Source organism: Sander lucioperca, chromosome 3, assembly GCF_008315115.2.
Source record: "Sander lucioperca isolate FBNREF2018 chromosome 3, SLUC_FBN_1.2, whole genome shotgun sequence".
NCBI lineage: Eukaryota > Metazoa > Chordata > Actinopteri > Perciformes > Percidae > Sander > Sander lucioperca.
The window spans coordinates 24217893-24241679 of record NC_050175.1 but is presented as its reverse complement, the minus strand read 5'-3'; the positions used below and the strand labels follow the sequence as shown (position 1 = coordinate 24241679).

The following is a 23787-nucleotide window of genomic DNA, read 5'->3' as shown; positions in this document are numbered from 1 at the left end:
ATGCCCTGCTGGTGATGTTGCAGCTGTTCCCTTTGGATCTGCTCCCTCATTTTCCGAGCCTCCTGGATGGCCTTCAACACTGTGTCCTGGTCCCCGAACAACGCGGTAGAGTTTAGGCTGGACAGAATATCTACACACACACACACACACACACACACACAGCAAAGTTAGTCTGCGAGAACAACCACTGCCAAAAAATAAAAACAACTTCACACAACATCTTGACAGTGGCATTTAAGTGTGGGATATGAAGTATCAAAAACCTTGCAATGTGGTTTCCCTGGATGTCAGTCCATACAGTAAGTGTGTGTTTGAACAGAGTAAATCTGTGTGCATGTGTGGGATCTTGTTTGTGAAGTGAAGGTCTTACCCAGAGATGAGCCCCGGCCCATGCCTCCTCCGAGTGGGCTGGGGATACCACCCTTGCCGAGGAGACTGTTAGGGCTGCTTTTACTGCCGAGGTACAGGTTTTGTGTCGGGGATGTGGGGGATTTGACCAGATCCGTCGTCTTTGGCCGAGCAGACAGGTTGAGCGGCTGTGTTCCCTCCTCCTACGGCAGCAGAGATAGGAGTATGAGAGAAGACAGATGTGTGTAGGTGCCCACTCCCCTTCATTTTTGGAACAGCTCGTGATTCCCAGACAGCACAGTTCTCCTCTGTTCCTGGTTAATTATAGGATCCCTATCTTGACCCACCCCCTCCCTGGTTCTTCCTCTTCTCCTCTCCTCTTCTTCCGAGCTGTGCCACTGCGATCTTCTTCACAGTTGCCCAGCGCCTTTGTTCACACTAATTAAAGCAGAGTCTGTCTCTCTGTACGTCTTCATCTGTTCTCCCTCTCCTCCTCACTGCTCTTGGTGTCTGCACTCTGGTTCGAAGAATAAATAATGACCAGATAATGGCGGTGCCAGTGATCAAAGACAGCTGTTCCATTCATCAGATGTCGACTTACATTATCTACTTCATTAACTTGTTTTCTAATTTCACTCCTCATTTGTGCATACTTAGTTTTATCATATGCTTTGATATGCCTATTTCTAAAAAATATGATGTGATTTGTATTGTGTAGCACTGAGATTAGGATGCGTTTGGTGCTATATTTGCTGGGCTGGTTACAGCATTTTAGACCAGGTACTGATGTGAGATGAAGACCACGACTTTTCAAGATCTCACCCTCAGCAGCTTGTCTACTGGGACCAAACATGTTTTATCTGTTGGTACCTGCAGATAAACAATAGGGGGCCCAGGTATGGCCTTTCAGAGTTTGCGCCTTTGCTTAAAATGGTTTAAAAACTTTAAATGGATAAATGTGCACAAAGTAAAAGTAAACTACATGAGTATCAACAATCTGTGCAAAGTCGGCAGTAGTTGTGTTAAACTCATGTTGAAAAGGTCAAAAGAAATAGACTTCATATTTTTTCCTAATATTGAAATATTCAAATAAAATGTTAAATATATTTAAATAAATTAAAAATACAATCAGAATTAAATACATTTAAAATATCATCAATCCAAATTCGATATTTGATCACCTTAAATATTACATTTAAGTTAAAACACAAAAAAAACAATATTCAGGGTTTTTTTTTGCTTAAAAACGATAAATGCTGAATGATTCTGAATAGAAACAACTCAAACATTCGCATCCTAGAAGAGAAATGTCACTTCGCACAGTATAAATCGCCCTGTGTATACAGCAGTCTTTTAAATCAGATTAGGGCTCACGCTGTCGTTAACAGTCTTTTTCAAAGCCCAAGTGTCTCCTTGCCCAACATATGGCTAAAGCAAAGACAGCCTCAAGGCCTTGTTATTTCTGTGCCAATAACAGTTTGTCACGCAGTGAAGCTGAAAGCAGACAAACAAAACTAAAGGCAATCTGATTCCATTGGACTGTGTATATGTTTGCTTTCCATTGATGTATAATTCATTTTATTAAATTGTGGCAATATTTTTAATATTTTTACTATAATTGGTGTTGTATTAATATCAGCCTAACTGGCATCCATCTAATCTGATAAACAGAGAATTGTGTATAATTGTATGTGGTTTTATGGCAATCTTTCAAAGGAAATCCCAAGAGGCAGGAGACCTGAAGGATGGTGTGTGTGTGTGTGTGTGTGTGTGTGTGTGTGTGTGTGTGTGTGTGTGTGTGTGTGTGTGTGTGTGTGTGTCTGTGTGTGAGAGAAGAGAAAGCCAGAGTGCCTTCCTACCATTTCAAGACATGATTTATAGTCTTTCTCCATTGTGATATTATTACACTAAACTACTCCAAATGGGCGTATGTTTCTGATTATGGCCTTAGTGAGTGGGGATGATGTACATGGCCGTTCCTCTGCATGGAGGTCTAGTGCAGCTATGCCATACAGCAGCAGAAAACTCATCCTGCATTTGGTTTGTTTACAAGGCAAACAAAGTCATCAATTCTACTTTTTGCTTCACTTTTGTCAGCATTTGTATAGCTCTGTTGTAATGGTGTTATTCCATTTCCGTTATGAAAAAAGAAAAGAAAAGAAAAAAACTTTTCATTGTAAAAAAAAAAAAAATTAGAAACCATGTGTTCCACAAATTACTGGCTTGGAGCAGCCATAGCCATAGCAACCATGTCCACAGACTTCTGGTTAAGAGAGGGCCTTGTTAAAGCCCCACAGATTGATGGCCTGTTAGAGGCTGGGCTCAGCACCGGCCGGCTGAAACAGTGAAGTGGTGAACAGTGTAAATGCTTTTCTATTCAGACAACACCAATTGGCTAGGCTAGGTCAAGTACCACTCAAGGTCTGGGCTGGTGGGTGGGCAGGTTGGAGAAGTTGAGGGTTGTACCTTGACGTGAGTGATGGGGCTGGAGGAACTCTTGTCATTCTTCAGAGAAGAGGGAGAAATGGGCCCACTAGCATTGAGGGACTGGGGGAGTGGAGGCATCTTGGCTCCAGGAGAGACCTGCATGCTGGCAAGCTGGGCAGCATACAGTTGCTGTAGGGAGGTGGAGAAACCGAAACATTAACATCCAAATCCAGCAAACATTCAAAGTTTTATATTCTGTCTTTTCCTCTCCCTAGAACTTTCTTTGCTTCTGTGTCTGCCTTCATCACCCCCTCTCTCTCTTTTACGTCTTTCCTCTCTTTCCATAAGGCTGGCAGAGAACCTCCATCAAAGGTCTTAACTGTATTTCAAAGGCTGAACCCAGAGAGAGACAGCAGTCTTAAAAACCACACAGAGATGGCTTTCATTCAACATACTTGGAGCCCCTATTTTCCACTCATCACAGAGAAAAGTTTGCAGACACACAAGTGTGTTAGCAAAGATCGCTCATTTCTCTAGATCTACACAGCTTCCTATTTTATTTTTTTTATTTTAAGTTTCTGGCCTGGGATTCATCTCCACACAGCCATGTAAGACAGTCCCATTCCACAATGTTAGAAACCCAACCTCAGTTGGACTGCCATCACAGAATATGTTAAACACAAGCATTATTAAGGCTTAGAAACCTGCACAAAGAACACTGATGTAATCAACGTTATTTTCCTTGGCGTTAAATCAGTAAGATGTCCAACTGTTGGTGACATTACCACACAAGAGGGGGGTTCAAATGACTGGCGAAGCACTCAAAAACATTTGGGCCTGTAACAGGGTTGAACCCTGAAAGCTCAATTTACATTTCCACTACTGGGCTGATTATGTGGCATATACTAGAAAGGGTGGTTTAAGATGTTGATATGAGTATTAAAAAACATCTGGTGAGCCACAGACTGCTAATTGTCTGTTGGATCAGATTTTGTAATTCATCCTTTATCCTGGATACAGTTACAGTTTAATGTCTTGACATTCAGTTGTGTTCCCCTATATTATATCATCAAAACCTGAAACAAATAATACCAGACTGATTTGATAATTCTTTTTGTGCTTATTTTTCTGTGCCTACAGAGTCCAGGACTCCCGCACTGCTAAGACTTCTTTCAGCCCCCGGTCTGTATTGATTGGCCACCAGGTAAGTGATGAAATAGGCTTCTTTCTCCTGCTGCAAATGGCAGGTGTCGGTCAAATAGATCTACTGTCTATAAAAGAGTGTTACTCCATGCAGCCTTCGACCTCACGTCATCGGAGAGATAGCACCTCTTAACTCCTCCACTAGCTTGCTATCCTCACACTAGGTAAACCTTGTGGTTTGTTGGGTTAGTCAGTCAGATGATGCTGTCAGAAAGAATCTAATTTATCTTCCTCTGGCCAATCAGCAACCCGGTCTTATTTCCTGGTTCGACTGGTCACATACAGGCCGCGTTTGTGTGAATTGGAAAAAGCGACGCGGCCCAGCTGGCCCCACCTTTGACAGTGTAGATGCAGACGAAAGCCAAACAAAGCACTTTATGTCCATGCACATATCTCCAGTTATAAACACATATGTGCTCCTGTAAGAAACTTTATCACTGCCACATAAGCGGCAGTACAAAAGGTCCATTCTTCCAGGGGACCTGGGGATAACAACAGCACATGGGCAGCGGAAATGACAGACTGATTATGTTCCTACAATGATAGCACTGCCCCCACCTCCCTCACAAACAGCCTTTTGTCTCCGACAGGAATGGACACAGGAGCAGACCCAACTCTATTTTCTTCTCGTCTGAGCTAGACTTAGTTAATGTCAGTGGTAAAGGCACTCTGTGTGTCTGTGTGTGTGGTTGAGGCAGGGGGGTTAGAGAGAGAGAAAGAAAAACAGTGGCAGAGAGAGGGGAGTCTCCATTCACTGGCTGTCACTCCAGGCTAGTCTTGGTAGAGGAGCAGAAGCTGAGTCTGTTGGACAGATGTTTGCTAACAGGCCTGTCGACGAGCATGCCCCTGACCTTGAGTGGGAAGAACTTTATTGTCCCGGAAAAAGAGCATAATTAGACTTTGCCTCAAATTAGACGCAGTCAGTGTGCCCTTTTTCAGCACTGATTAGCAGGTCAGTGCCATGGGGAGAGAAGCAATGGTTAACAAGGAACACTCTACCTCCAAGAGCAAAAGAACAATAAATACAATTAGGAGGGAAGACGGATGAAAGGTATATTTTCCCACCATATACTGCTCAAGGACAGATATGAAATACCTCAGTGTTTAATGTGTGGAGTCTGTTGGCTTTTGCCTTAGCATTACGGTCTGTCTCTGTGAAAAATAAATTGTAAATTTACAATGGATTACAAAATGATTGTACATAATTAAGTTAGAAACAACAACCTCACAAAACAGTACAGGAAGTTGTCAATTTAAAAAGCATTGTGGTGTCAAAGGCTGAAAGATTATGCATCCTGCCAAGGCTGGTCTCCCTAAGCAGAAGACATCTGCCTGCCTGTTTCCCCCAATTGACTCTCTCACTGATAACCAGTCTTCATATCTACTTGCCAGGTGGGGGCAGCACAAGGTTCATGTTATTTAGGGTCAAGATGAAAGTCAATCCTTGAACTCTAGGGTATTGAATGAGTAGGCAAAAGCCTGAGTGGAGCTTGGGACCCTTCGGTTTCCTTTTTTTCTCCTTTATGCTCTTAACACTAGTTGTTTTACTCTATTTGATCAGGGAAACAGAGATCTTCAAGGACACATGTAATACTTCTATTCATAAAAAAACCTTAGAGCCACACATTGGGATTGCAACCAAAAAATCTGGCAAATGTGCTTGTATATTATAGGTTTTCTCTTTGCTTGAAGGCCATTTTCCATGATTACAGTTTGTATATCTAGTATTACAATACAGTACGTGTTTTTTTTCTTCCGTTTTTTGAATGATTTTGTCTTTTTTCTAAAAACTACTACTTCCTAACACAGACACAATGCACATAAATCGGGAGACACACAAACACAAAATCTATGATCTTCCTTCTGACCCCATCATTCCCTGTTTCCCAGTAGATAGAAGCAGATCTCAGCAAGCATGGATTCAAAGTGAATGCAGCACGCCCAAGGTCAGCCTGTTAGCCTCTGGTAATTAAAAACAAGCCCTCTGGAGGCAGCACAGGTTAAACAGGGAGGTTCACTTTTCTGCCTGCGACATTGAACTGAGATTACACACTGCTGATGATGTTAGACATCTCAGAGGTATGATATGCAATTAAGATGGGCAGCCTCTGTTTGTTCAGTAAAACAAAGCTGATACTGTAGCTCAATATACAATATAATCAACTATGAGAAAATCATTGATTTACTCATAACTTACATCAACACTTTTTTCCCTTCTGCAAACACTGGAGCGTATGCCTTGTAGTATAAAAAGAAAAAAACTGTGGGAAAACAAATGTGCATCTTGTTTTTGAGTCACAGCATGGCATTATTGGCTGGAAATACAGTGACAGATATTTGTCAGATTTCGTGCTGCCAGCAGTGACGGTGCATTGCACATTTACAACTGCAGCCTGCAAAAATATGAAAATAAGTCAAACAAATTGCCTTAAAACCGTAAATCATCTGCATTTTACATGAGGTGAGCATTGTCTGGCGACTGCTTCACTCTTAATCACACTCTTGTTTCTTTGTTTGTCAATGTCTCATTCACCTCTGCCTGGCCTGGGCGCTGAGCACTGGGCTGGATATGAGGGCATTAACTTTGCTTCAGTGCATCCACCATTTAAAAGGCAGCACAGCGCCAGCCCCGTTTGCCACAAGGCTTGTACGGGCTCATTGCCCAGGGCGACCGGGCAGGCTGACCCAGGCTAGGCCCAGATGTCAGGAGTGGAGGAAGGCGTCCTGGTGCACTGTGCCGATGCTTTCCAGTATGGCCTAACATCTGTCTCATCTGCTGGCACCCAACCTGCTCTGCTCTAACCCCTCCTCTTGCCTTTCTCTATTTCTCTATCAACAGTATATATGTTGAAGTCCTTCTCTATCAGTTTCTCTCTCTCGCACATACACACACAAACACAACTCGTCTTCTGTAATTGTGTGTGTGGGTTCTCCAGGCCCAGGGGCCCCAGAGCCAGCCCTCCCATTCAGTGCATCTCCCTGCATTATCCACTCTATCTGTCCATCTGTCCCTCTGTTCACCACTGCCTCTATCCAGCTGCTCACATAGCCTTCCTATTAGCCAGCTTCCACACACAGCTAGCATTGCTGCACTGCTCTGGGTTACCTTCAAAGACCGAGCTCCTCTGCTCATAAACACAGAAACAGCTGCTCTCTACAGTATGTCTGTTCTCTCTTTTCTCCCCTCCTCCTCTCTCCCTTTCAAAGTCAAAAGTGCTTCACTTGTTAATGATGGAAGCTGTTTCTTCACATCTGTACTACACAGACATCTACATCCAAACAAAAGATAATGTGCGGTTTGCTGCTCTCCCACTTTTTTCCTGTTTGTCCCTGACTGTGTAACACTCTTTCTTATGACTCCAGTCGTCTAAGCCTCTGAGTACTCCTTCAGATGTGTCTATCTGCTTGAGATCTGGTCCGTGCTGTCGATGAGCATGTGGGCTGCTTTTTTATCTTTACAGTGGGATCATGAGCTGAGGCTGGGCTCAGGTTTATCAGTGGCCTATAGAGAGATACTGTAGAAAATACGGTGGATGGTAATTGCTGCGTTAAGTCTTAACTCAAGCAGCTCTACTTCCAGTGCTGAAAAGCATAGGGATGTGATGAGCTTGGACAATTCATGGAAAAAGACAACACACTGACAGAATGAGCAAAAAAACTAACAGGATGGGAGTAATTCAGAGAGAAATATACAAACTAAGATACTTCGAGCTGGTTCAAGATGTGGATAGGAAATTGGAAAAGCAAGACAGTGAGACAGAGACAGCAAGAGATAGAAAATGGAGCTTTGACTGAGTGAAAGCAGAGGGTTTCTATTTATTTAGTCCTAACAGTGATACTGCATACAGAGAAACCAGATGTTCTGTTTTATCCAATAATGCTTTCTTTAAGATAGCTTAAACCCTCAAGTCTGCTTCCAATGATAAAAAAACAGGACTTTCTCAAAGGTCCTCCTCCTGTTTACTGGTTCTGTAAAAAGGACGGGTGCTATATATTAAGTTTATATTGGCCCGAAGTAAATTGTTTTTCACTTGGCAACCAATGCAAGGTATAGTGTACAAACAACAAATTAAGTGCTATCCCAAATAGAAAATTCTTTTGTGGAATTAGGAAAATTCCCTTCTTGTCTCTTCACTCAATTGAATAAAGTAGGTGTCCGGACAGATTGGGGTACAATCTGAGCACAATTTCCTCTGTTAGGTGAGAGGTGTCAGTTGTAATCAGGGAAGGACAGGCAGGGATGGCGCCATTGTTTCCTGCTGGTCCTGGGCTCATCCCGTCTCTGTGTGGGCACTAATGAAGAGGGGCATGTCGCGCTGGGATAGTTTACCCGCCTCCTCTCCTGCGAGTTGAGGACGAGAGCCAATCTGTCAGGAAAACATTGAGTGAAATTGCCCTGTGGTACAGCAATGCCCGGTGACAGCCACTTGCAGACTGCCAGCCACCAGAGTGATGCTACCACCCCATATTGACAAGCAAATTACAGTCTCCAACACTCAAACGCATCCTGGAAGATTCATTTACATCCATCAGCTCTATGCCTTTGTTACCTTGGTGGGTTTTCTTCTCATAGGAGAGAAAGGGCAGGGAATAGGAGGGAGGATCTCAGACTGTTATGACAGAGGAGATTGTGAAGAGGCTACGTGGCCAACATTAAGACTGACGGAGCGGCTAGCCTCTCTGACTGGATGGCTGATCACATTACCTCTGCAGCATTGTGGGAATTAATTCTTCCAATAAGATAATTTTTTAAGGTTCATATATTGCACAATCTAAACTGAGGAAATTGGTGAAAATTATACCTTGCCATGCAGCTGACAGGAAGATATATTTTAATTGGGGGGGTTAGCCTTTTCAGCCATATCTGTGTGTGAGGGGGTTTTTGTGTGTGTGTGTGTGTGTGTGTGTGTGTGTGTGTGTGTGTGTGTGTGTGTGGAAGATGAAGAATAGGTTTGGAGGTGAAACTAGGAAAGTTCAGGACAGTTTAAAGGGTTAGTGAAGTATTGTGGTTGATGATGCATGCAGAATAAACTCAGTAGTATGATAAGCGGGGGTGGCTTCAATCATCTTATATTTTATTTTAGTCATGTTTTTATTCTAAATAATCTTACCAGTGGCGTTTAAATTACAAGTTGCATTATTATAACACTGGACATAATGTGTTAATTTCGGAGTAGCTTTCCCATTTTATTTTACTCCAGGAGCCCTAAGGCACATCTAGAGCAGTGACAGGTACTTCAGTGCACTACTTTCAACTCAAATTGAATAACCCCCTTTCTTATTGTGTTGTTTCTCTTCTTGTGATTTTGTCATTAATGTGAAGGACATTTGTTTCTGCTTCCTTTATACTCATAAGTCCTCTCTATCTATCAAACACACACACACACACACACACACACACACACACACACACACACACACACACACACACACGTATTGGAGTATACTTTTCAATAGTTTAATTTTGAAGAAGAAGTGCTGGTGCCATTATTGCTTTAAAAGGGAAAAGACAACTCTAACTTAATTTCATGTCTGGCTTGATATGATGTTTTTAATCATAGCAGGCTCCCAGTGCTTTGTAGAGGAAGTGGTGGCAGTCACATGGTTTGTTGATCCCAGCTATGTAGAAAAGGGCATGTTTGACTTGCCTTGCTGTTTTAAGGGGAGCCTCTATGCAGGGTAAATAGCAGCCAGCAGGCGGAATATGTGACAAGCTGACAGACTTCAATTAATGGAAAATGCACCTCTTTTTGTTTACTGTGTTCTGTAAAGGTCAGCCAAGTCATGGTCTTGGAGGCACTGTTTTTGCCCATTCCCAGGGTTAGATACATAATCAGAATTAATCACTCTAGACCCGTCTCCCCTCCTCACCCCAACCTTCAGATATATGACTGTCTCATCTGACCTCATACACCATTATAAATAGACTCTGCATGCCTGTCTGAACTACCACTCCTTTCCAATGGACTTTTCCGTGATACACAACAACTAAGCGACCCATATACACTCCAGAAACATATTCACATACGCAGCCTCCATATTTCGCTCTCACAGACACGTCTTTAAACATAAGCAGACTCATTGAACACCTCACATGCTTTCAATAGCTCTTCTCGTGGCTGCATAATGATGCACAGCTCTTCAGAGCCAGCTGCATGCATTGTTAGAACTTGCCAAGGCTCGTTAACACTGACAGTGGTAGCCTAAAAAGGACAAATGCCACATATATCAGTGTGCAAAGAGTTTTCCCACCTCAGTCTTAAGCCATCTTGTTTAAGCTTGACATACTTCTTTCTGCTGTTGAGCATCGCATGTTGCAGCTTTCAATAATTTCCCCATTGTTGACAAAGCAGCAGTGGCCACTTAACCATATGTCAGAATAGATGCTTTTTAATGCTTTTTCCTTCTTTTGTTTGCTAAGAACTGGTTGATCATTTCAAATAGACTTAAGATCTGCAAATACAGAGAACTGCAAGGGAAACTGATAATTAGAGAAGAAACAAGCAACAGAGAAGCTGAATAAATATGGTTGTTATTCAGCTTCCCATTGCTACTTGTGTTTTTGTTGTTGTAAATAAAAGTCAGTAAAAAGTTAGCAAGGGAATCATTATCACTAATTTGTAAACAAAGACCAAGCACAGGCTAAGGGGAAGCCCTGGTAACAGTAGTATTTATGATAGTAACAACTTAAAGTATAGCATGAAGACACTTATCTATATTAAACATTATGGCCTCAGGTTAAGCCCTGACCTGGGTTCAGCTTTCTTTAAATGCTGTGTGAGAAAAGTCCTGGAGGAGCCTGGAGGGCTTGGAGCCTATCCCAACATTTTATGTGGCTCAAAACCCCTACTCAGCCTCACTTTGTATAACATACCATGAGTACATATTAAAATTACTCAGATGTTTTTGTCTATTCTTTCTTCTCGTTTGTCTTCCTCACAGAGATAAAATAAATATTACAGTGGTTCTACTAGATAAAAGCAATAAGAAGGAGATTCTTTGCTTACACAGTCAATTGTCTTCTGATAAATTCACTGGCAGGTGATTAAGGCAACCAAAGTGATTCTCATTCCCTCTAATAACTATTATCTTCCTAACTCCTCTGTCTGGCAGAGCTAGTGGGGATAAATCCTCTATAAAACAGGATAAATTACATATGTAAGGTGATAAGCATGTGTGAGCTGGGGGCCTCCAGGATTATTTAGTGTGCAGCTCATTACTTAGCGTACAGCTGCTTAGCCATCCTTTTTACCCGGGGCTTGGCGCGCGTCCCTATTATTCTTTGTCATAGTACTGTACATACCTGAAGCTGGAGGGGGCTGAGTCCTGACGCTGCTGCAGCTGCCATTGTGGATGGAATGAACTGCACCGGGTAGTTATCACCTGTCAGAGAGGGAGAGAGAGACAATGCATACAGGTTCAGACAATGAGCCGGCCCACAGCGACCAGGCAAGTGCCAACACGGATCCTGGGCCCTCCACTACTTTGCCACAGCAATGTGGCACATTGCAATGAGCCCTCGGCTTCAAGCCCAAACATCTGCATTAACAAAAGGGTGAGCTGGTTTGACTGCAGCAGGATTACTTAAAAACGTTCCACACCATTCCCTGCTTCCTCCACCTGCACAGTACTCCTCCTGGAAATAACGACTACATAGTTTAACAAGTTAGAAGTTATTTTAAGGTTTGTGTGTGTGTGTGTGTGTGTGTGTGTGTGTGTGTGTGTGTGTGTGTGTGTGTGTGTGTGTGTGTGTGTGTGTGCGTGTGTGTGTGTGTGTGTGTGTGTGTGTTCACAATAAATGTTAAAGCTCTTCTCCGGTATTCAATTAGCGATTATGTAAAAGAACCAGCATGTTCTCTCAGGCATTTCATACAGCTGTAGACTTGTCTGGCTATTGTTCAACACTACATTGTTTGTTTCTGAGTGATAGTTTTGGCAGCACAGTGAAAGCATTTGAATGTGAACTGGTTAGAACAAGTGTGTAGTGACAATAACAAGGTTAAAAAAAAACACATTCTTATCTCGCTATATCACTGTGATCAAGAAAGGAAGAACGGGTGTTCAAATAGCAGCACAATTCATTACTATTCACTACTGTTGGCCTGCCATCAGCACGTTTGTCAGACAGGGATATAAAAATGGCTGCTGTATGAGTGATATCCATGGGGGTGTATAACTGAGTACCAAACGCTTTCACACACTCAACCTAGTGTGTTGAGACGGACAGAACAGCCCCAGTGAGACAGGGCAGCGCAGCATTCATAGGGGGGAGGTTGGTTTGAAGCATGTGTCTGGAGGAGGGGAGGTGGGGTGCACAGTGGGAGTGGGGAGGGGTAGTTGGCCTTCGCTCAGACCCCACTTCTGCCTGTCACTTCTTCTCACAAACATATGGAGCCATTAAGCCACAGACAAGGTAAATGTATATACCTTCTCTTTCACTTTGCCCTCGCCCGCTCGCCTCACTTTGCAATCTTGTACAGCACAGCACAATGTGATACAAGCCATGGAAATTCAATCCCCATTTAGTAGAAAATAAAATCACACAGCAGAAGTGGTTTCAAATAGTGCAGGGTTGGATGTGCTGGGGTGCACTGTGGTTATTTCTACACCTCCTTTTTTTGGTATCGCTTTCTCTCTTTGTGCTGTGTGTGACGTAGGATTGGGAATAATAAATGGCTAGATGTCTTAAGATGTCATGTGAAACCTGGGGAGGGTCATGTGCTAAGTGAGCACACCACCACTGCTGGGGGGGTCTCGGGCTCCAAGGTCTGGGTCTTGGGTGCACATAGCCGAGGCACCAGACTCCAGCAGAATGGGCGCTGTGCCAATTTAACGTCACTAGTGAAAGGGAATTACATTTAAAACTGTGTTTTTTATTTAACTGGCCATGGCTGATCCCATGCCCAGAGCCTGGGCTCTGAATGGTAAGGGTGGGGCTGGGGGTGGGGCTGGGGGTGGGGGTGATGCAGGTGACGCCATGGTCACAACAGGCTATATTTCCCTGCTCATGCCGTGCCATGAAATATAAGTAATAGATCTGCTGAGGGTTGACAGATGTAGCTGAGACCTTTCTTAGACCAGATCTAATGATGATGAATGAAGTAAATGACGGCAACCCTCAAACTTACTCTTCTCTTTTCTCTGGCTTTTAAATTATATTGAAGTACCAAAGCTGTTCGCAGAGAAACAGGCTTACATGATAATAAAAATACATGTACATCTTTTTATATTGTTGAGATAGAGTAAAAAATAAAAAACTTAAATCACCAAACTTGATAAAAAATGTTTTAAGTTACATTAAATCAAGAAAAAAACAAAAAAAACTACAATTTGGTAAAAATACAAGATTTAAAATAAAATAGAGGAATCTGTCAGCAGGATGTCTATGAGGAAGACTGGCAGTGGAACCCAAAGACTATGGGGTCATTCTGCAGGTCCATTAGAGGCACATCAGACTGAATGCTGCCACGTCTGTGTACACTGTGCAAACAGACAGGGACGTCTATTTGTTTAAAAGATGAGTTGATGTTTCTATGACTGTGCTTGTCTACCATGCAACACCAGGCCATTGAGCACAGCCAGTGGATGGGGTGATGACTTACCACTATGGTGCCAGAATGACTCTGTTGCCATGTGAGCACCACAGGGCTAGGGGTCATAAGCAGTGGTCCCTGGGAGCTTTCTCATAATGATAACATCAGATTAGTGTGCCTTAGTCTTGGAAGTGAATGCTTGGCCACTCACTACATTGAGAAAGGACACGGCAGCATCCTGTATACCCTGCAGGTGGTGGTGATAACATTGTACTCTCTGGATATAGTGTGTATATTGTGTTGGAAGGGGAGAAATAATAGAGGTTTTGAAATACCTCTTCTGGCTACACAAGTCATTTTCAGACCCCCTTTGCTTTTTCTTCATGAACTTATGAATTATGCAGGAACTATACACACGGCGACCCCTGACCATGATTCCATAATAGCTTCTGTTATTTGAACTAAAACATTTTCCGTGTCAAGCCTATTGCAGAAAGCACACTGGTAAAAGACTCCCCCTGAGGCACTTTGTTTAAGCTGTCATGGCTCCATAGTTCCAAAATAGCTGACTTTCTTTTTCATCCTGTGGTTTTATAGTTAATTCATTAACTGCACTACCACACCTTTTAATGTCTTCTGCTGCTGCGAACCTGCTGACTTCCCAGTGTTTCTTATTCTGTTTTCAGTCATCTTCCTTGTGCTGGTACTGTTTTATAACAGACAAGAGGACTTTCCATTTTCAAGCTGACTCATAAATCCTTTTCTCTTAAACAGTGAGGTTTTCATTAACACAACACTGTCTCCTATATGCATGTTTAGGAGTGAAAATAGAAACACTTTTTTAAATGTACAAATTCAGTTTAATTTGATTAAATAACTAATAGACACGTCTAAAAATATACTCTGGGACAGAGTAAGCCATGTTAGGGGAAAAGCTAAGAATAAGGGAGCAATTTGAGCCGGGGATATTTTGTTTTATATTTAACATAAGTACAGTAGTATGTGGTGGCACATCTTCAATTTTCACAAGGATATAATGGTGTACAAGGTTACTGCTTTGGCAGGGCATCGGTCAACATGTTGCAGCAATCTTTTCTTTGTTTGGAAGGCTTCTCTTTTACTCAATTTAAAGACAAAGGGAGAGAAAAAGGCATGCTGTTACAGGCAATGAAAACAGTTATACATGCAGGGAAACCTGTTCCTTACACCATCCACATGCTATCAACCTTATAACTGTCTTTTAAATACTTCATTTCACTATCAAAAGACATACTTTTTATGCAAATAACTACAGGAAGATGTTTCATGCAGGGTTCATCTCTTGAGTTATTGGATCTCTAACAGTGGATACTTGAAAAACGATTACAGCCAGCACACTCCTGAAATAAACTTGTTGAAGAAATGTTGACATTCCTCTGCTTCTCTACCCAAGTCCATTGTTCCACATGGACTAGAACAATCCCAGGCCTTGGTCTCTCAAGTCCAAGTTCAGACAGAGCAGAGCATGCCACTGGCCTCAAGTGTGAATCACGCTTTTGTTTGTTGCTTTGTATGTAAGTGTACGCAACTTTAAGACTAAAAATCATAATCATGAATAAAAGACATGACAAGCAGAGAGAAAGGGGGAAGGGCAAAATGCAGACTTATTTTGCAAACATACCTGGCTTATAAGACATTCCTGGAGGGAAGAGAAATCCTTGCTGGGCGGCTGCCGCTGCTGCCAGAGTGCGTTGGTCGTGTGGAAAAATGGGGATCATGAGCGGAGGCATGTGACCCTGGACCTGCTGAACAGATAGGGAGCAGAGATCAGAGAGAGGCCTAAGCACAGGCATGGTACACAGAAACACAGAGCCCACTCAGGGGGAGGCAAGATCACAGCTCTTGCTAACGTGTGCTGACAGGGGGCTCCGCGGCACTGACGGCCCTCGTGTGCTCACACAATACCTGGCTGAGCTACGCAGGCTCTTAATCCAAACCACAATTTCACCTCGGTACATCAAAGGCCCCCGTATACGCACATTGTTCCAGCATGAGTTAGAGGAAGTGACATGCAGGACAGAGAGAGGAGCAGAGAGGCTCAGTAGGTCCGTACGGCTTCTGTAGAGAAGCACTGTACGTGTTGAAAGAAGCATTCGCAGACACCCTTGCTGTTCAGTAGACACATGTTAGCAAGAGGATTGTTAAGTGTATTACACAGGAGACCCTCACCTCAAAGGAAGATCAACAACTCACATAATCTTGGATGATTATTTATTCAGATGATAAAAGCCTGAAGACAATCCAGACATTTACTACTAACTGTTTTCAGCAGAGGAAAAATAGCAGGCAGTTGAAAAGGGCTTGCCGCTTGCAGTATTTCATTTTAATGTCATTCTCCTGACTGTCTGTTCCACTCATATATTAACCTTCACCAAGTAGTCTGTTGCTAACTCGCCTACTGGGAATATCAACCCAAACTCCCCGTGTGTGTGTGTCTGTGTGTGTGTGTGTGTCTGTGTCTGTGTCTGTGTGTGTGTGTGTGTGTGTGTGTGTGTGTGTGTGTGTGTGTGTGTGTGTGTGTGTCTCAAGGGTGGGTGAGTAGCTTACGTCTCAAAAAGTGGTGTGTGGGGGTTTTGCACACATGTTGCAAGGTCCAATCTTACTGTCATTCTCTGCTTCCTGAAACTCTATGATGGGGAGCAGCCCAGCTACCATGGGCCTGCAAGGGTTAATCTAGCACTGAGCCAGGCCACCTCAGGGGAACCTGCCTGGAAAATGGGTTAATAAAGGTCATCCCCCAAAATAAACACTTTACAGAATGTTTCTCCATTCATCCCTCCTTAAAATCAACTCGCAATAAAACGGGTCTGGGTGCAATTACTGCCGCTGCATTGGGGCATGAAATCAACCTGCTCTGAGCAATGACTTTCCCCCCCATGTTCTGGCTGAGATCTGCTATGATCTCCAGTTTTTCAGCCCGTGCTGCTCCCCCTATAGACCCTTTACCGGTGTAGTTGCACCCAGTTTCTCTCACAGCTAGCACGCTAAACCTACTTAAAACTACTTTATTGATCTGTCCAGAGGTGCAGAGCTAGACTGAAAACTAAATAAATAGAACAATTTTATGCCTACTGAGCTTTTACAGAAGTGCAAGTGCAGAAAGTGCATTATAGAAGAATAGATAAGTATGTCATTCTTCCAAAAGTAATTCTGTAAAATGTGCTGTTGCTGAAGAAAAATAAATGGCCAAGGAGACTGCGACAAATGACCTTAAATAAAACATTGCTTTATAGGGATTTGTGTTCCAAGTTTCCAGGCTGAATGGATGAAAGATGAATCTTGGCTTTGCATGTATGGAACATATGGAAAAACACAATAATTAATGTCACAACATGAGGTAGGGCCAGTGACAGGCGGGTGGACACTGGGGAACACAGCTTTTCTCTGTCTGTGTATTTGGACTGTAAAACCAGATGGAGTCTGTTGCTGAATGTGCGGTAGTCACAGGGCAGAAAAGGGCTCCCTCAAGTCCACATCCCTCCAAGTATGTTACAAGTGTGTTGCATGGTAGTTCATACACTTTCATGAATTAACTAACATGCCTCAGCAGTAAAAACAAAAAAAAGTTACTTCATTTTTTTTCCTAAACAAAATTGACCGTGAGATATTTTCCAAACACTCTCCTGAGTGAAAACATTTTTGCGAGACTGCTGTACATTTGCAACCGTACAGTGTATTGGTCTAATGTAATAAAGATGCTCATAACATAATTTTGATCCTTTTTTCAAATCATACCAGCAAAACAAACTGATCCACAACCAGCTGCTTCAAGAGAGGAAACAATATTTCGTTTCATTCACACAATCGTACAATTTATTGGATTTTAATTATTTTTAAAGACAACATGTGACTGCATTAATTTATATAGAACTGAATCATACAACAGATGTCTACATATTACAGTATACACAGCATGTATACCTAGAGACAGCCAGCAAAAGGCATCAGATACTGGACGTATTTTTCTCCAGCACTTAATGTAAATGATATCATTTCATCTAGGATATCAGCTTTTATTACTGTTATTATTTTAAAATATGGAGCAGAATATACAAGATTCACTGAGGCAAGACAGAGTGTGAATGTGCGTTGAAGGGGAAATAAATGCATTGAGTTTGAATAGCTGTGATTTGCAGTAATGAGCTCCACGCATTAAAGTTTAATTTACGGCAACTAATGTCAGAGAAAGGCAAATCAAATTCTGAGGAGCTGCAAGGTGGCAACAAATAGTGTAGGTTAGTTGAGCTGTCAATTAACAGCTGGCACAGTGGCTGAGCAGATCATATTTTTTTTTACTGTTTAACTAGAAGAAGAAAAATAAAGTATATTTTAAAAACAGAGACAGAAAGAAATTGTGTTCATATCTGTAGCTTTCACTCTCCCTCTGTTACTACAAACCCAAACCCCCCTTTAAGAGTTACCCTCAAGTTCATCTATGTATGGGCTGAGTGCCCAGGATATTTCTATTGCCAAGATGATCTTGAGGAGTCTGAGAATAAAGTGGAGCAGATGTGAGCGGGGCACTTGGGCAGCGTCCTCCCTTCTCCTCGTAAATACAGCGGCATTGTTGTGCTGGCACTGCTCTTCCTTTGTCTTAGCACTGCTAAGTACTGGATAATGTCATTTCACACCATCTGCCCCCAGGCTTCATTAAAGATACATGAATGGGCTATCTTATGAGGAACAGGTGCTATTGTTTGTCCCTTAAGACCCAGCACTAAGGACCTGACTCGGAATACTTGAAGCGGAGCATCTGTAGTGATCAGTCAGACAGACTTGGCTGAGGCCCCCGTCTCTGCCAGCAAGCACTCCAACAGAGGTTTCTGGGGGAACTCAGCCGCCTTGCAACATGTATCATCAATTCAGATGACCTGATGAAGTCTGTAGCAGGCCAGCACGCAATCTGTTTCCCTCTGAAGGAGATGCTGGTGTTTGATAAATAGAACCAGCTCGCAGTTCTACTGCGAGTAGGATACCATACATCTCATTGTAGAAGAGCTAATTCGGTTTATTTTAGTCTTTTTTTCACAAGAACAATTACAAGACAACTTACTTATTATTTTTGCAATATTTTGTTCAGTCACACCTTTGTTCTATTGTAGTTGTACAATTTGACAAGTTTTTTTGCCAGATATGAACTGAACTTTTAGTTTTGTGTAACTGTGTGTTATTGAGAAAGGCATTTTTTCTTTTTTTTTTTAATTAATCGTTTATTTCAGAAAATAAAACTTAAAGTGTACAAAATAACCAAGTTCAACAAGAAAGCAGTTGCAGTAGCTTAGCTGAATGTACAAGGATTCACAACAGCAGTCCACCCTGGGATTAGACTGCAGAGGAAAATACAATAGAGAGTCAGACAGCTCAGACTAGACTCTCATCTCTGATGTGTAAATACACAAGGTGTAAAAAATGGGGTAGACTTGAAAGACTCCCTTTATTTCTACTAGCACTTAAAACACATGCAATATGCACACACGCACACAAGCACACGTGCACATATACACACACGCGCATGCACACGCGCACACACATTCGGCTTTAATACTGCATTAACCCATGAATGATGTACTTTTGCTACTACTAGATTTATTTTTTATTATTCCTATAAGGCTTACTCTTGGTGAAATGCAAATAGCATATTTCAGATGAAAGATGCACTTTTATGATTATTTTTTTGGCAAGCTGTGTGATTAAAAAAACATTTTGCACTTTAAAGGTATTTCTACAGACCTGTATGAAGCTCAGGTATTGGCGTAAAGTATTTGTGTCAATGAAAAAAGTGAGTGGTGTTGTTTCTAAAAACGTGGAAGCATCTACCTACAACCCACGAACAAGCAGCTCCAAAACACTGAGTGCTAATGGAGATGTACAGCGCATTACAGCACTGACTCTGGCCCCTGTCAACACCCATGTTCCTCACTGTCTGTTATAGCTTCTACAAAGCACCCAGGAGGCCTGAAAACCCCCTGCTGGCTTTCCCTCTGAACCCCCTTACACTTCCATGCACTGATCCACACTCAAGTTTGCTACTCGCTATGCACAACAATGTGCTATGTGAAGGAAACTGGGAGAGTTTTTGTTTTTACTGCCAGAAGCAATCAGTATTAACAAGATTAAAAGACAAAAAGGGGCAAAAAAGACAAACCCCTACCTCATTCTCACTGTTCCATGGTTATTAGCTTGGAAGGACCTGTGAGATCCTGGGTCTAACATCCTGATTAATTGCTACTTGACACCTTTTAACACACCTCTCACACATATGCTTATCTTGGATATAATCTGCATTCATTTGCCTCGATGAGACTTGTTAAAAGTAAAACCCCTTCAAGTATTTTATGAAAATACTGACAACAATACAACTCCAAGCAGCCAAATAATTCTGAGGAGCTTGTGGTGATGATGTTCTTAATTCTGTACAATCATTTAGATTATAATAAGCCCCTTTCCCATTAGGAAAATATCACAATCACCAGTAATCATTTAGAAGAGGACTCGCGTTTCACTGACATCTCATTTTAATAAAATTACTTCCACACTTTAGTAGCTGTCAGATCCGCAGCTCTCACTAACCTTCTCTTTCACATTTTCTATAGGAGGGGTTCTGTAATTTCACCCACGGAGGATAGACTCCAGCTGTTGCTGTAAGAACTGATAGTTCACACTTTGTTCCCCCCCTGCTCTCCGCTGAGCTGCACACCGAACGCTCTCCGAGTAGAAATCGCCTTTTGTGATCCATTTAAAGGGAAAAGTGATCTTGAGGAAGCTGGTAAGTCTGGCTACATCCCAACAGCAGCACACACAGTAAAACTGACACTAGACAGCAGGATATGTTTAACACCCGCCACTGTGTACACAGCCCGCTGGGTGTACACTGTACTGGAGCCTAACCAGGAGGAAAATCACTCAGTGGAAGCACTTCTGGGCTGTTGAATCCTCTGTGTTGCTTCAGGATTTTTCCCCCATGAAACAATGAACGGTTTTTAAGCACATATTACTCCTTTACTACAGGTCACTTATCAGCCGGTTATACTACTGCTGTACACTGAACATGGCAGACACACAAATTGATCGAACAGAGATGTGATGGTGTTTGGATTTGTCTGCAGTTAATGGTAATCAGACAAATAGATCAATAGATTTGAACCAGACTTTGATGCTCCAGACTTCAGGTCTTCATATTACCACCCTCTAGACTGAAGCACATTATTCCTACTGCTCTGCTCTGAAAAATGAGCACGCCGGAATGGGGAGGGCAACTACACTGGAGGGGTTCAGGTCACTAACAAAGGGCCCTTGTCCTGGTCAAGTCCCTGACCTTTCTCCTCACTTCCTTCCTGAAATCGTTGCACAGCACCCTTCCCTACAAAAGTCAAAGATAGACAGCTAAAGCCAAAAATCAAAAATGTATAAGCACTAGCCTAAATAAAGCCCCATGCTATTTTCTCTGAATTGTTGGGGTACAGCTCAGGACAGCAGGCACTGTTTGCTCAGGTTTGAGTGTAACACTGCGCATCAGTCATGCCTGTGTGTGTGTTACACTGAGTGCTGTTTAGGATAAAGTGCAGCGAATTCAGACACTTGAGTGAGGTCAGACCTTCCAGAGGGAATAACCAATAGATGATTTCTTGTTCCACTAATTCCTTACACAGTAAAACAAGCCTTTTTGGAAAACAGCCATTCCAATATGTCTATATTAAGTCGATGGGAGCTTGAAAGCAGTGTAGTCCAACCCTCTGACCCGCCTAACACACCCCAACCCAAATCCCTCCACTCCAGCCCTCCTCCTGCATCTCATCGCTCCTCCTGACTTCTTTGGAATTCTGGATAAAACTGCATGCTACGGTTTGCTTAAACACATTGCCTGGCATTTACAGGATTTCTGTAGACTGCTCTAATTTAATGTAGTTTCAGTATTAAATGTTGTAGGAAGAATAATAAAAGTTTGAATTAAAGTATGACGCAGAATGGTAAAATTAGGCATACAGAAGTAAGTAAAACAAACACATTTATAGATAGCAAGTCAGTGCATGTGCAAGGACATTTAAATTATTCATTGGGACAGAAAATACAAAACAAAGATGCATTTCTAAATATGTAATGTGATATATCTAGGTTTAGTATAAATTGTGTACATAAAGCAGATTGTGCTGATTCTTTAAATGAAATGTTATCTGTCTTAAAAAAATGATTTATATAGAACATACATATCAAAGTCAAGACTTAATGTAAGGTATGCTCTTCCTTTTTAAAACTTTTTTTTATTAAGTGGCCAACAAGTTTTCATGCTACAGCTCTCGATTCTGAACACACCTAAAGTTATTAGATTGAATCAATTAAAATGCATCCTGCACGCTGACATAATATATGTCACGAATTGTGTGCACACAGCAACACAATCCTGCATTACACCCTTAAAATACAGATTATTTTTAACAGCAAATACATCCTTACATGGAAGTAAGAATGAATAAATGTTTTTTTCAAGGTCTGGCCATGATATTAAGGTTCACAATAAACTGGCCAAATCCATGGAGACTCCCTCAAACAGCATGTGTAATGACGGGAAAGAAGAGAACAGACATAAACAAATACACAATTGGGTTTTGGATCGGCATCATTTTCCTGCATATACATCCTCAGTGTATTGAAATGGGAATAAGTGAAATGCCTCGGATCCTCATTGCAGGAGGGAGAGTGAGGTACTAAAGAACATTGGACACGGGCTAGTCAGATAACCAGCTACAAACATGTGATGCGAACAGGGCAGGGAGAGTGGAAAATAGAGGGATTTAAGTATGTGAGGCTTATTAAATAATGTGGTTGTTAAGGTTTGAAATATCACATCTTCAACACATATATATATACACACAGACACACACACACACACACATACATACATACATACATACATACACATATATATATACACACACACACATATATATATACATATATATATATACATACATACATACATACACATATATATATACACACACACACACATATATATACATATATATATATATATATACATATACACATATATACATACATATATATATATATACATATATATATACATATATACATACATACATATATATATATACATACATATATATACATACACACACATATATATACATATATATACATACACACACATATATATATATATATACACACACACACATATATATATATATATACACACACACACACACACACACACATATATATATATATTAGGCATTGCCTGTGTTATATTTCACAAGCATGTTTAATTCTTTCATTCAACATTTATTTAAAATTTTAAGGAAAAACCTCTTTTGCACTTACGAGAACAATGATTTTGTCTGACTGTGAAACAGAAGACCAGCCCTAATTTGTGTAAGGGTATTGTCCACAATACGGCTGTGTTTCCCCTCTGTCCTGTCCTCCAGTCATAGACTGAGGCTCTGTCTTTACTATTACCTCCCAGCTGCTGGGGCCACACATAACAACAGAGCCCATTCAGAGCAGGCCTGTCAGGAGGGGCAACTTTATTAGAGACACAAGTACATAGAGACTTTCAGACATGCTCAGATATCATCGCCTAATGATGATTTTTGTAAAAGATCAAAGAAGAGGTACTATGATTATTTGTTTGAAAAAAAAGTGTTCTGATTGAATTGTATTTAAAAATGACCAATGAAATTAAGGAAATGTTCAAAAGAAGAAGAAGAAATAGGTATCTTGGAGAACTGCGTAAAAATAAACAAAAAACTATAGTTCTGTTTTTATGAAAAACTGCAGGACAAAATAGCTCATTCATTGTGTTCTGTTGGGGAATGCTTGGACTCTCCCCCGCCCCAAAAACAAAAAGCTCATTTTTTGCGTTGGCCATGGGCTGAATGCTTTGCTTTGCCACCCCAGCCCTAAGAAAACACGCGCCCCTTTCTCCCTGCCGGCTGCCCGTACACAGTAGAGCCTATTAATTCAGCTCCTTCTCCCTGTGAGTGTGCCCACTGCTGAGGACGATGGCCACGCAAAGCCAACGCAAAGACAAAACAGTTTGCACAACATTAGCAGAGAAAACACAGTCCACGCAGAGAGGGAGAGGAAACTAAATCAACATCACACTGGAGGATGTGTTCTCCCTCAACTGATATTTTCCTTACGAGGGTTGGGGTACAATGAATGTTAAGTGTAGGCGCTCTGCCTTGATCCAAGGAAGGTTTGTGGAGCTCTGAAC

General features: G+C 41.7%; 1 protein-coding gene across 12 annotated transcripts in view; it reads right to left on the bottom strand.

Moving 5' to 3' along the window:
- Window positions 1-23787, bottom strand: part of sox6 (SRY-box transcription factor 6) — a 137030-nt gene that overhangs the window by 25017 nt on the left and 88226 nt on the right. For 11 of the 12 annotated variants that reach the window (XM_035999563.1, XM_035999566.1, XM_031324215.2 and 8 more), the window contains 5 exons: window positions 15172-15295; window positions 11282-11361; window positions 2815-2964; window positions 371-551; window positions 1-130 (listed from right to left, as the gene is read on the bottom strand). The exon at window positions 1-130 is cut by the window's left edge and continues 58 nt beyond it. In XM_035999563.1, coding sequence (XP_035855456.1) covers window positions 1-130; window positions 371-551; window positions 2815-2964; window positions 11282-11361; window positions 15172-15295 — 665 coding nt within the window. The remainder of the gene's footprint in view (window positions 131-370; window positions 552-2814; window positions 2965-11281; window positions 11362-15171; window positions 15296-23787) is intronic. The other variant, XM_031324216.2, reaches the window with a different exon arrangement.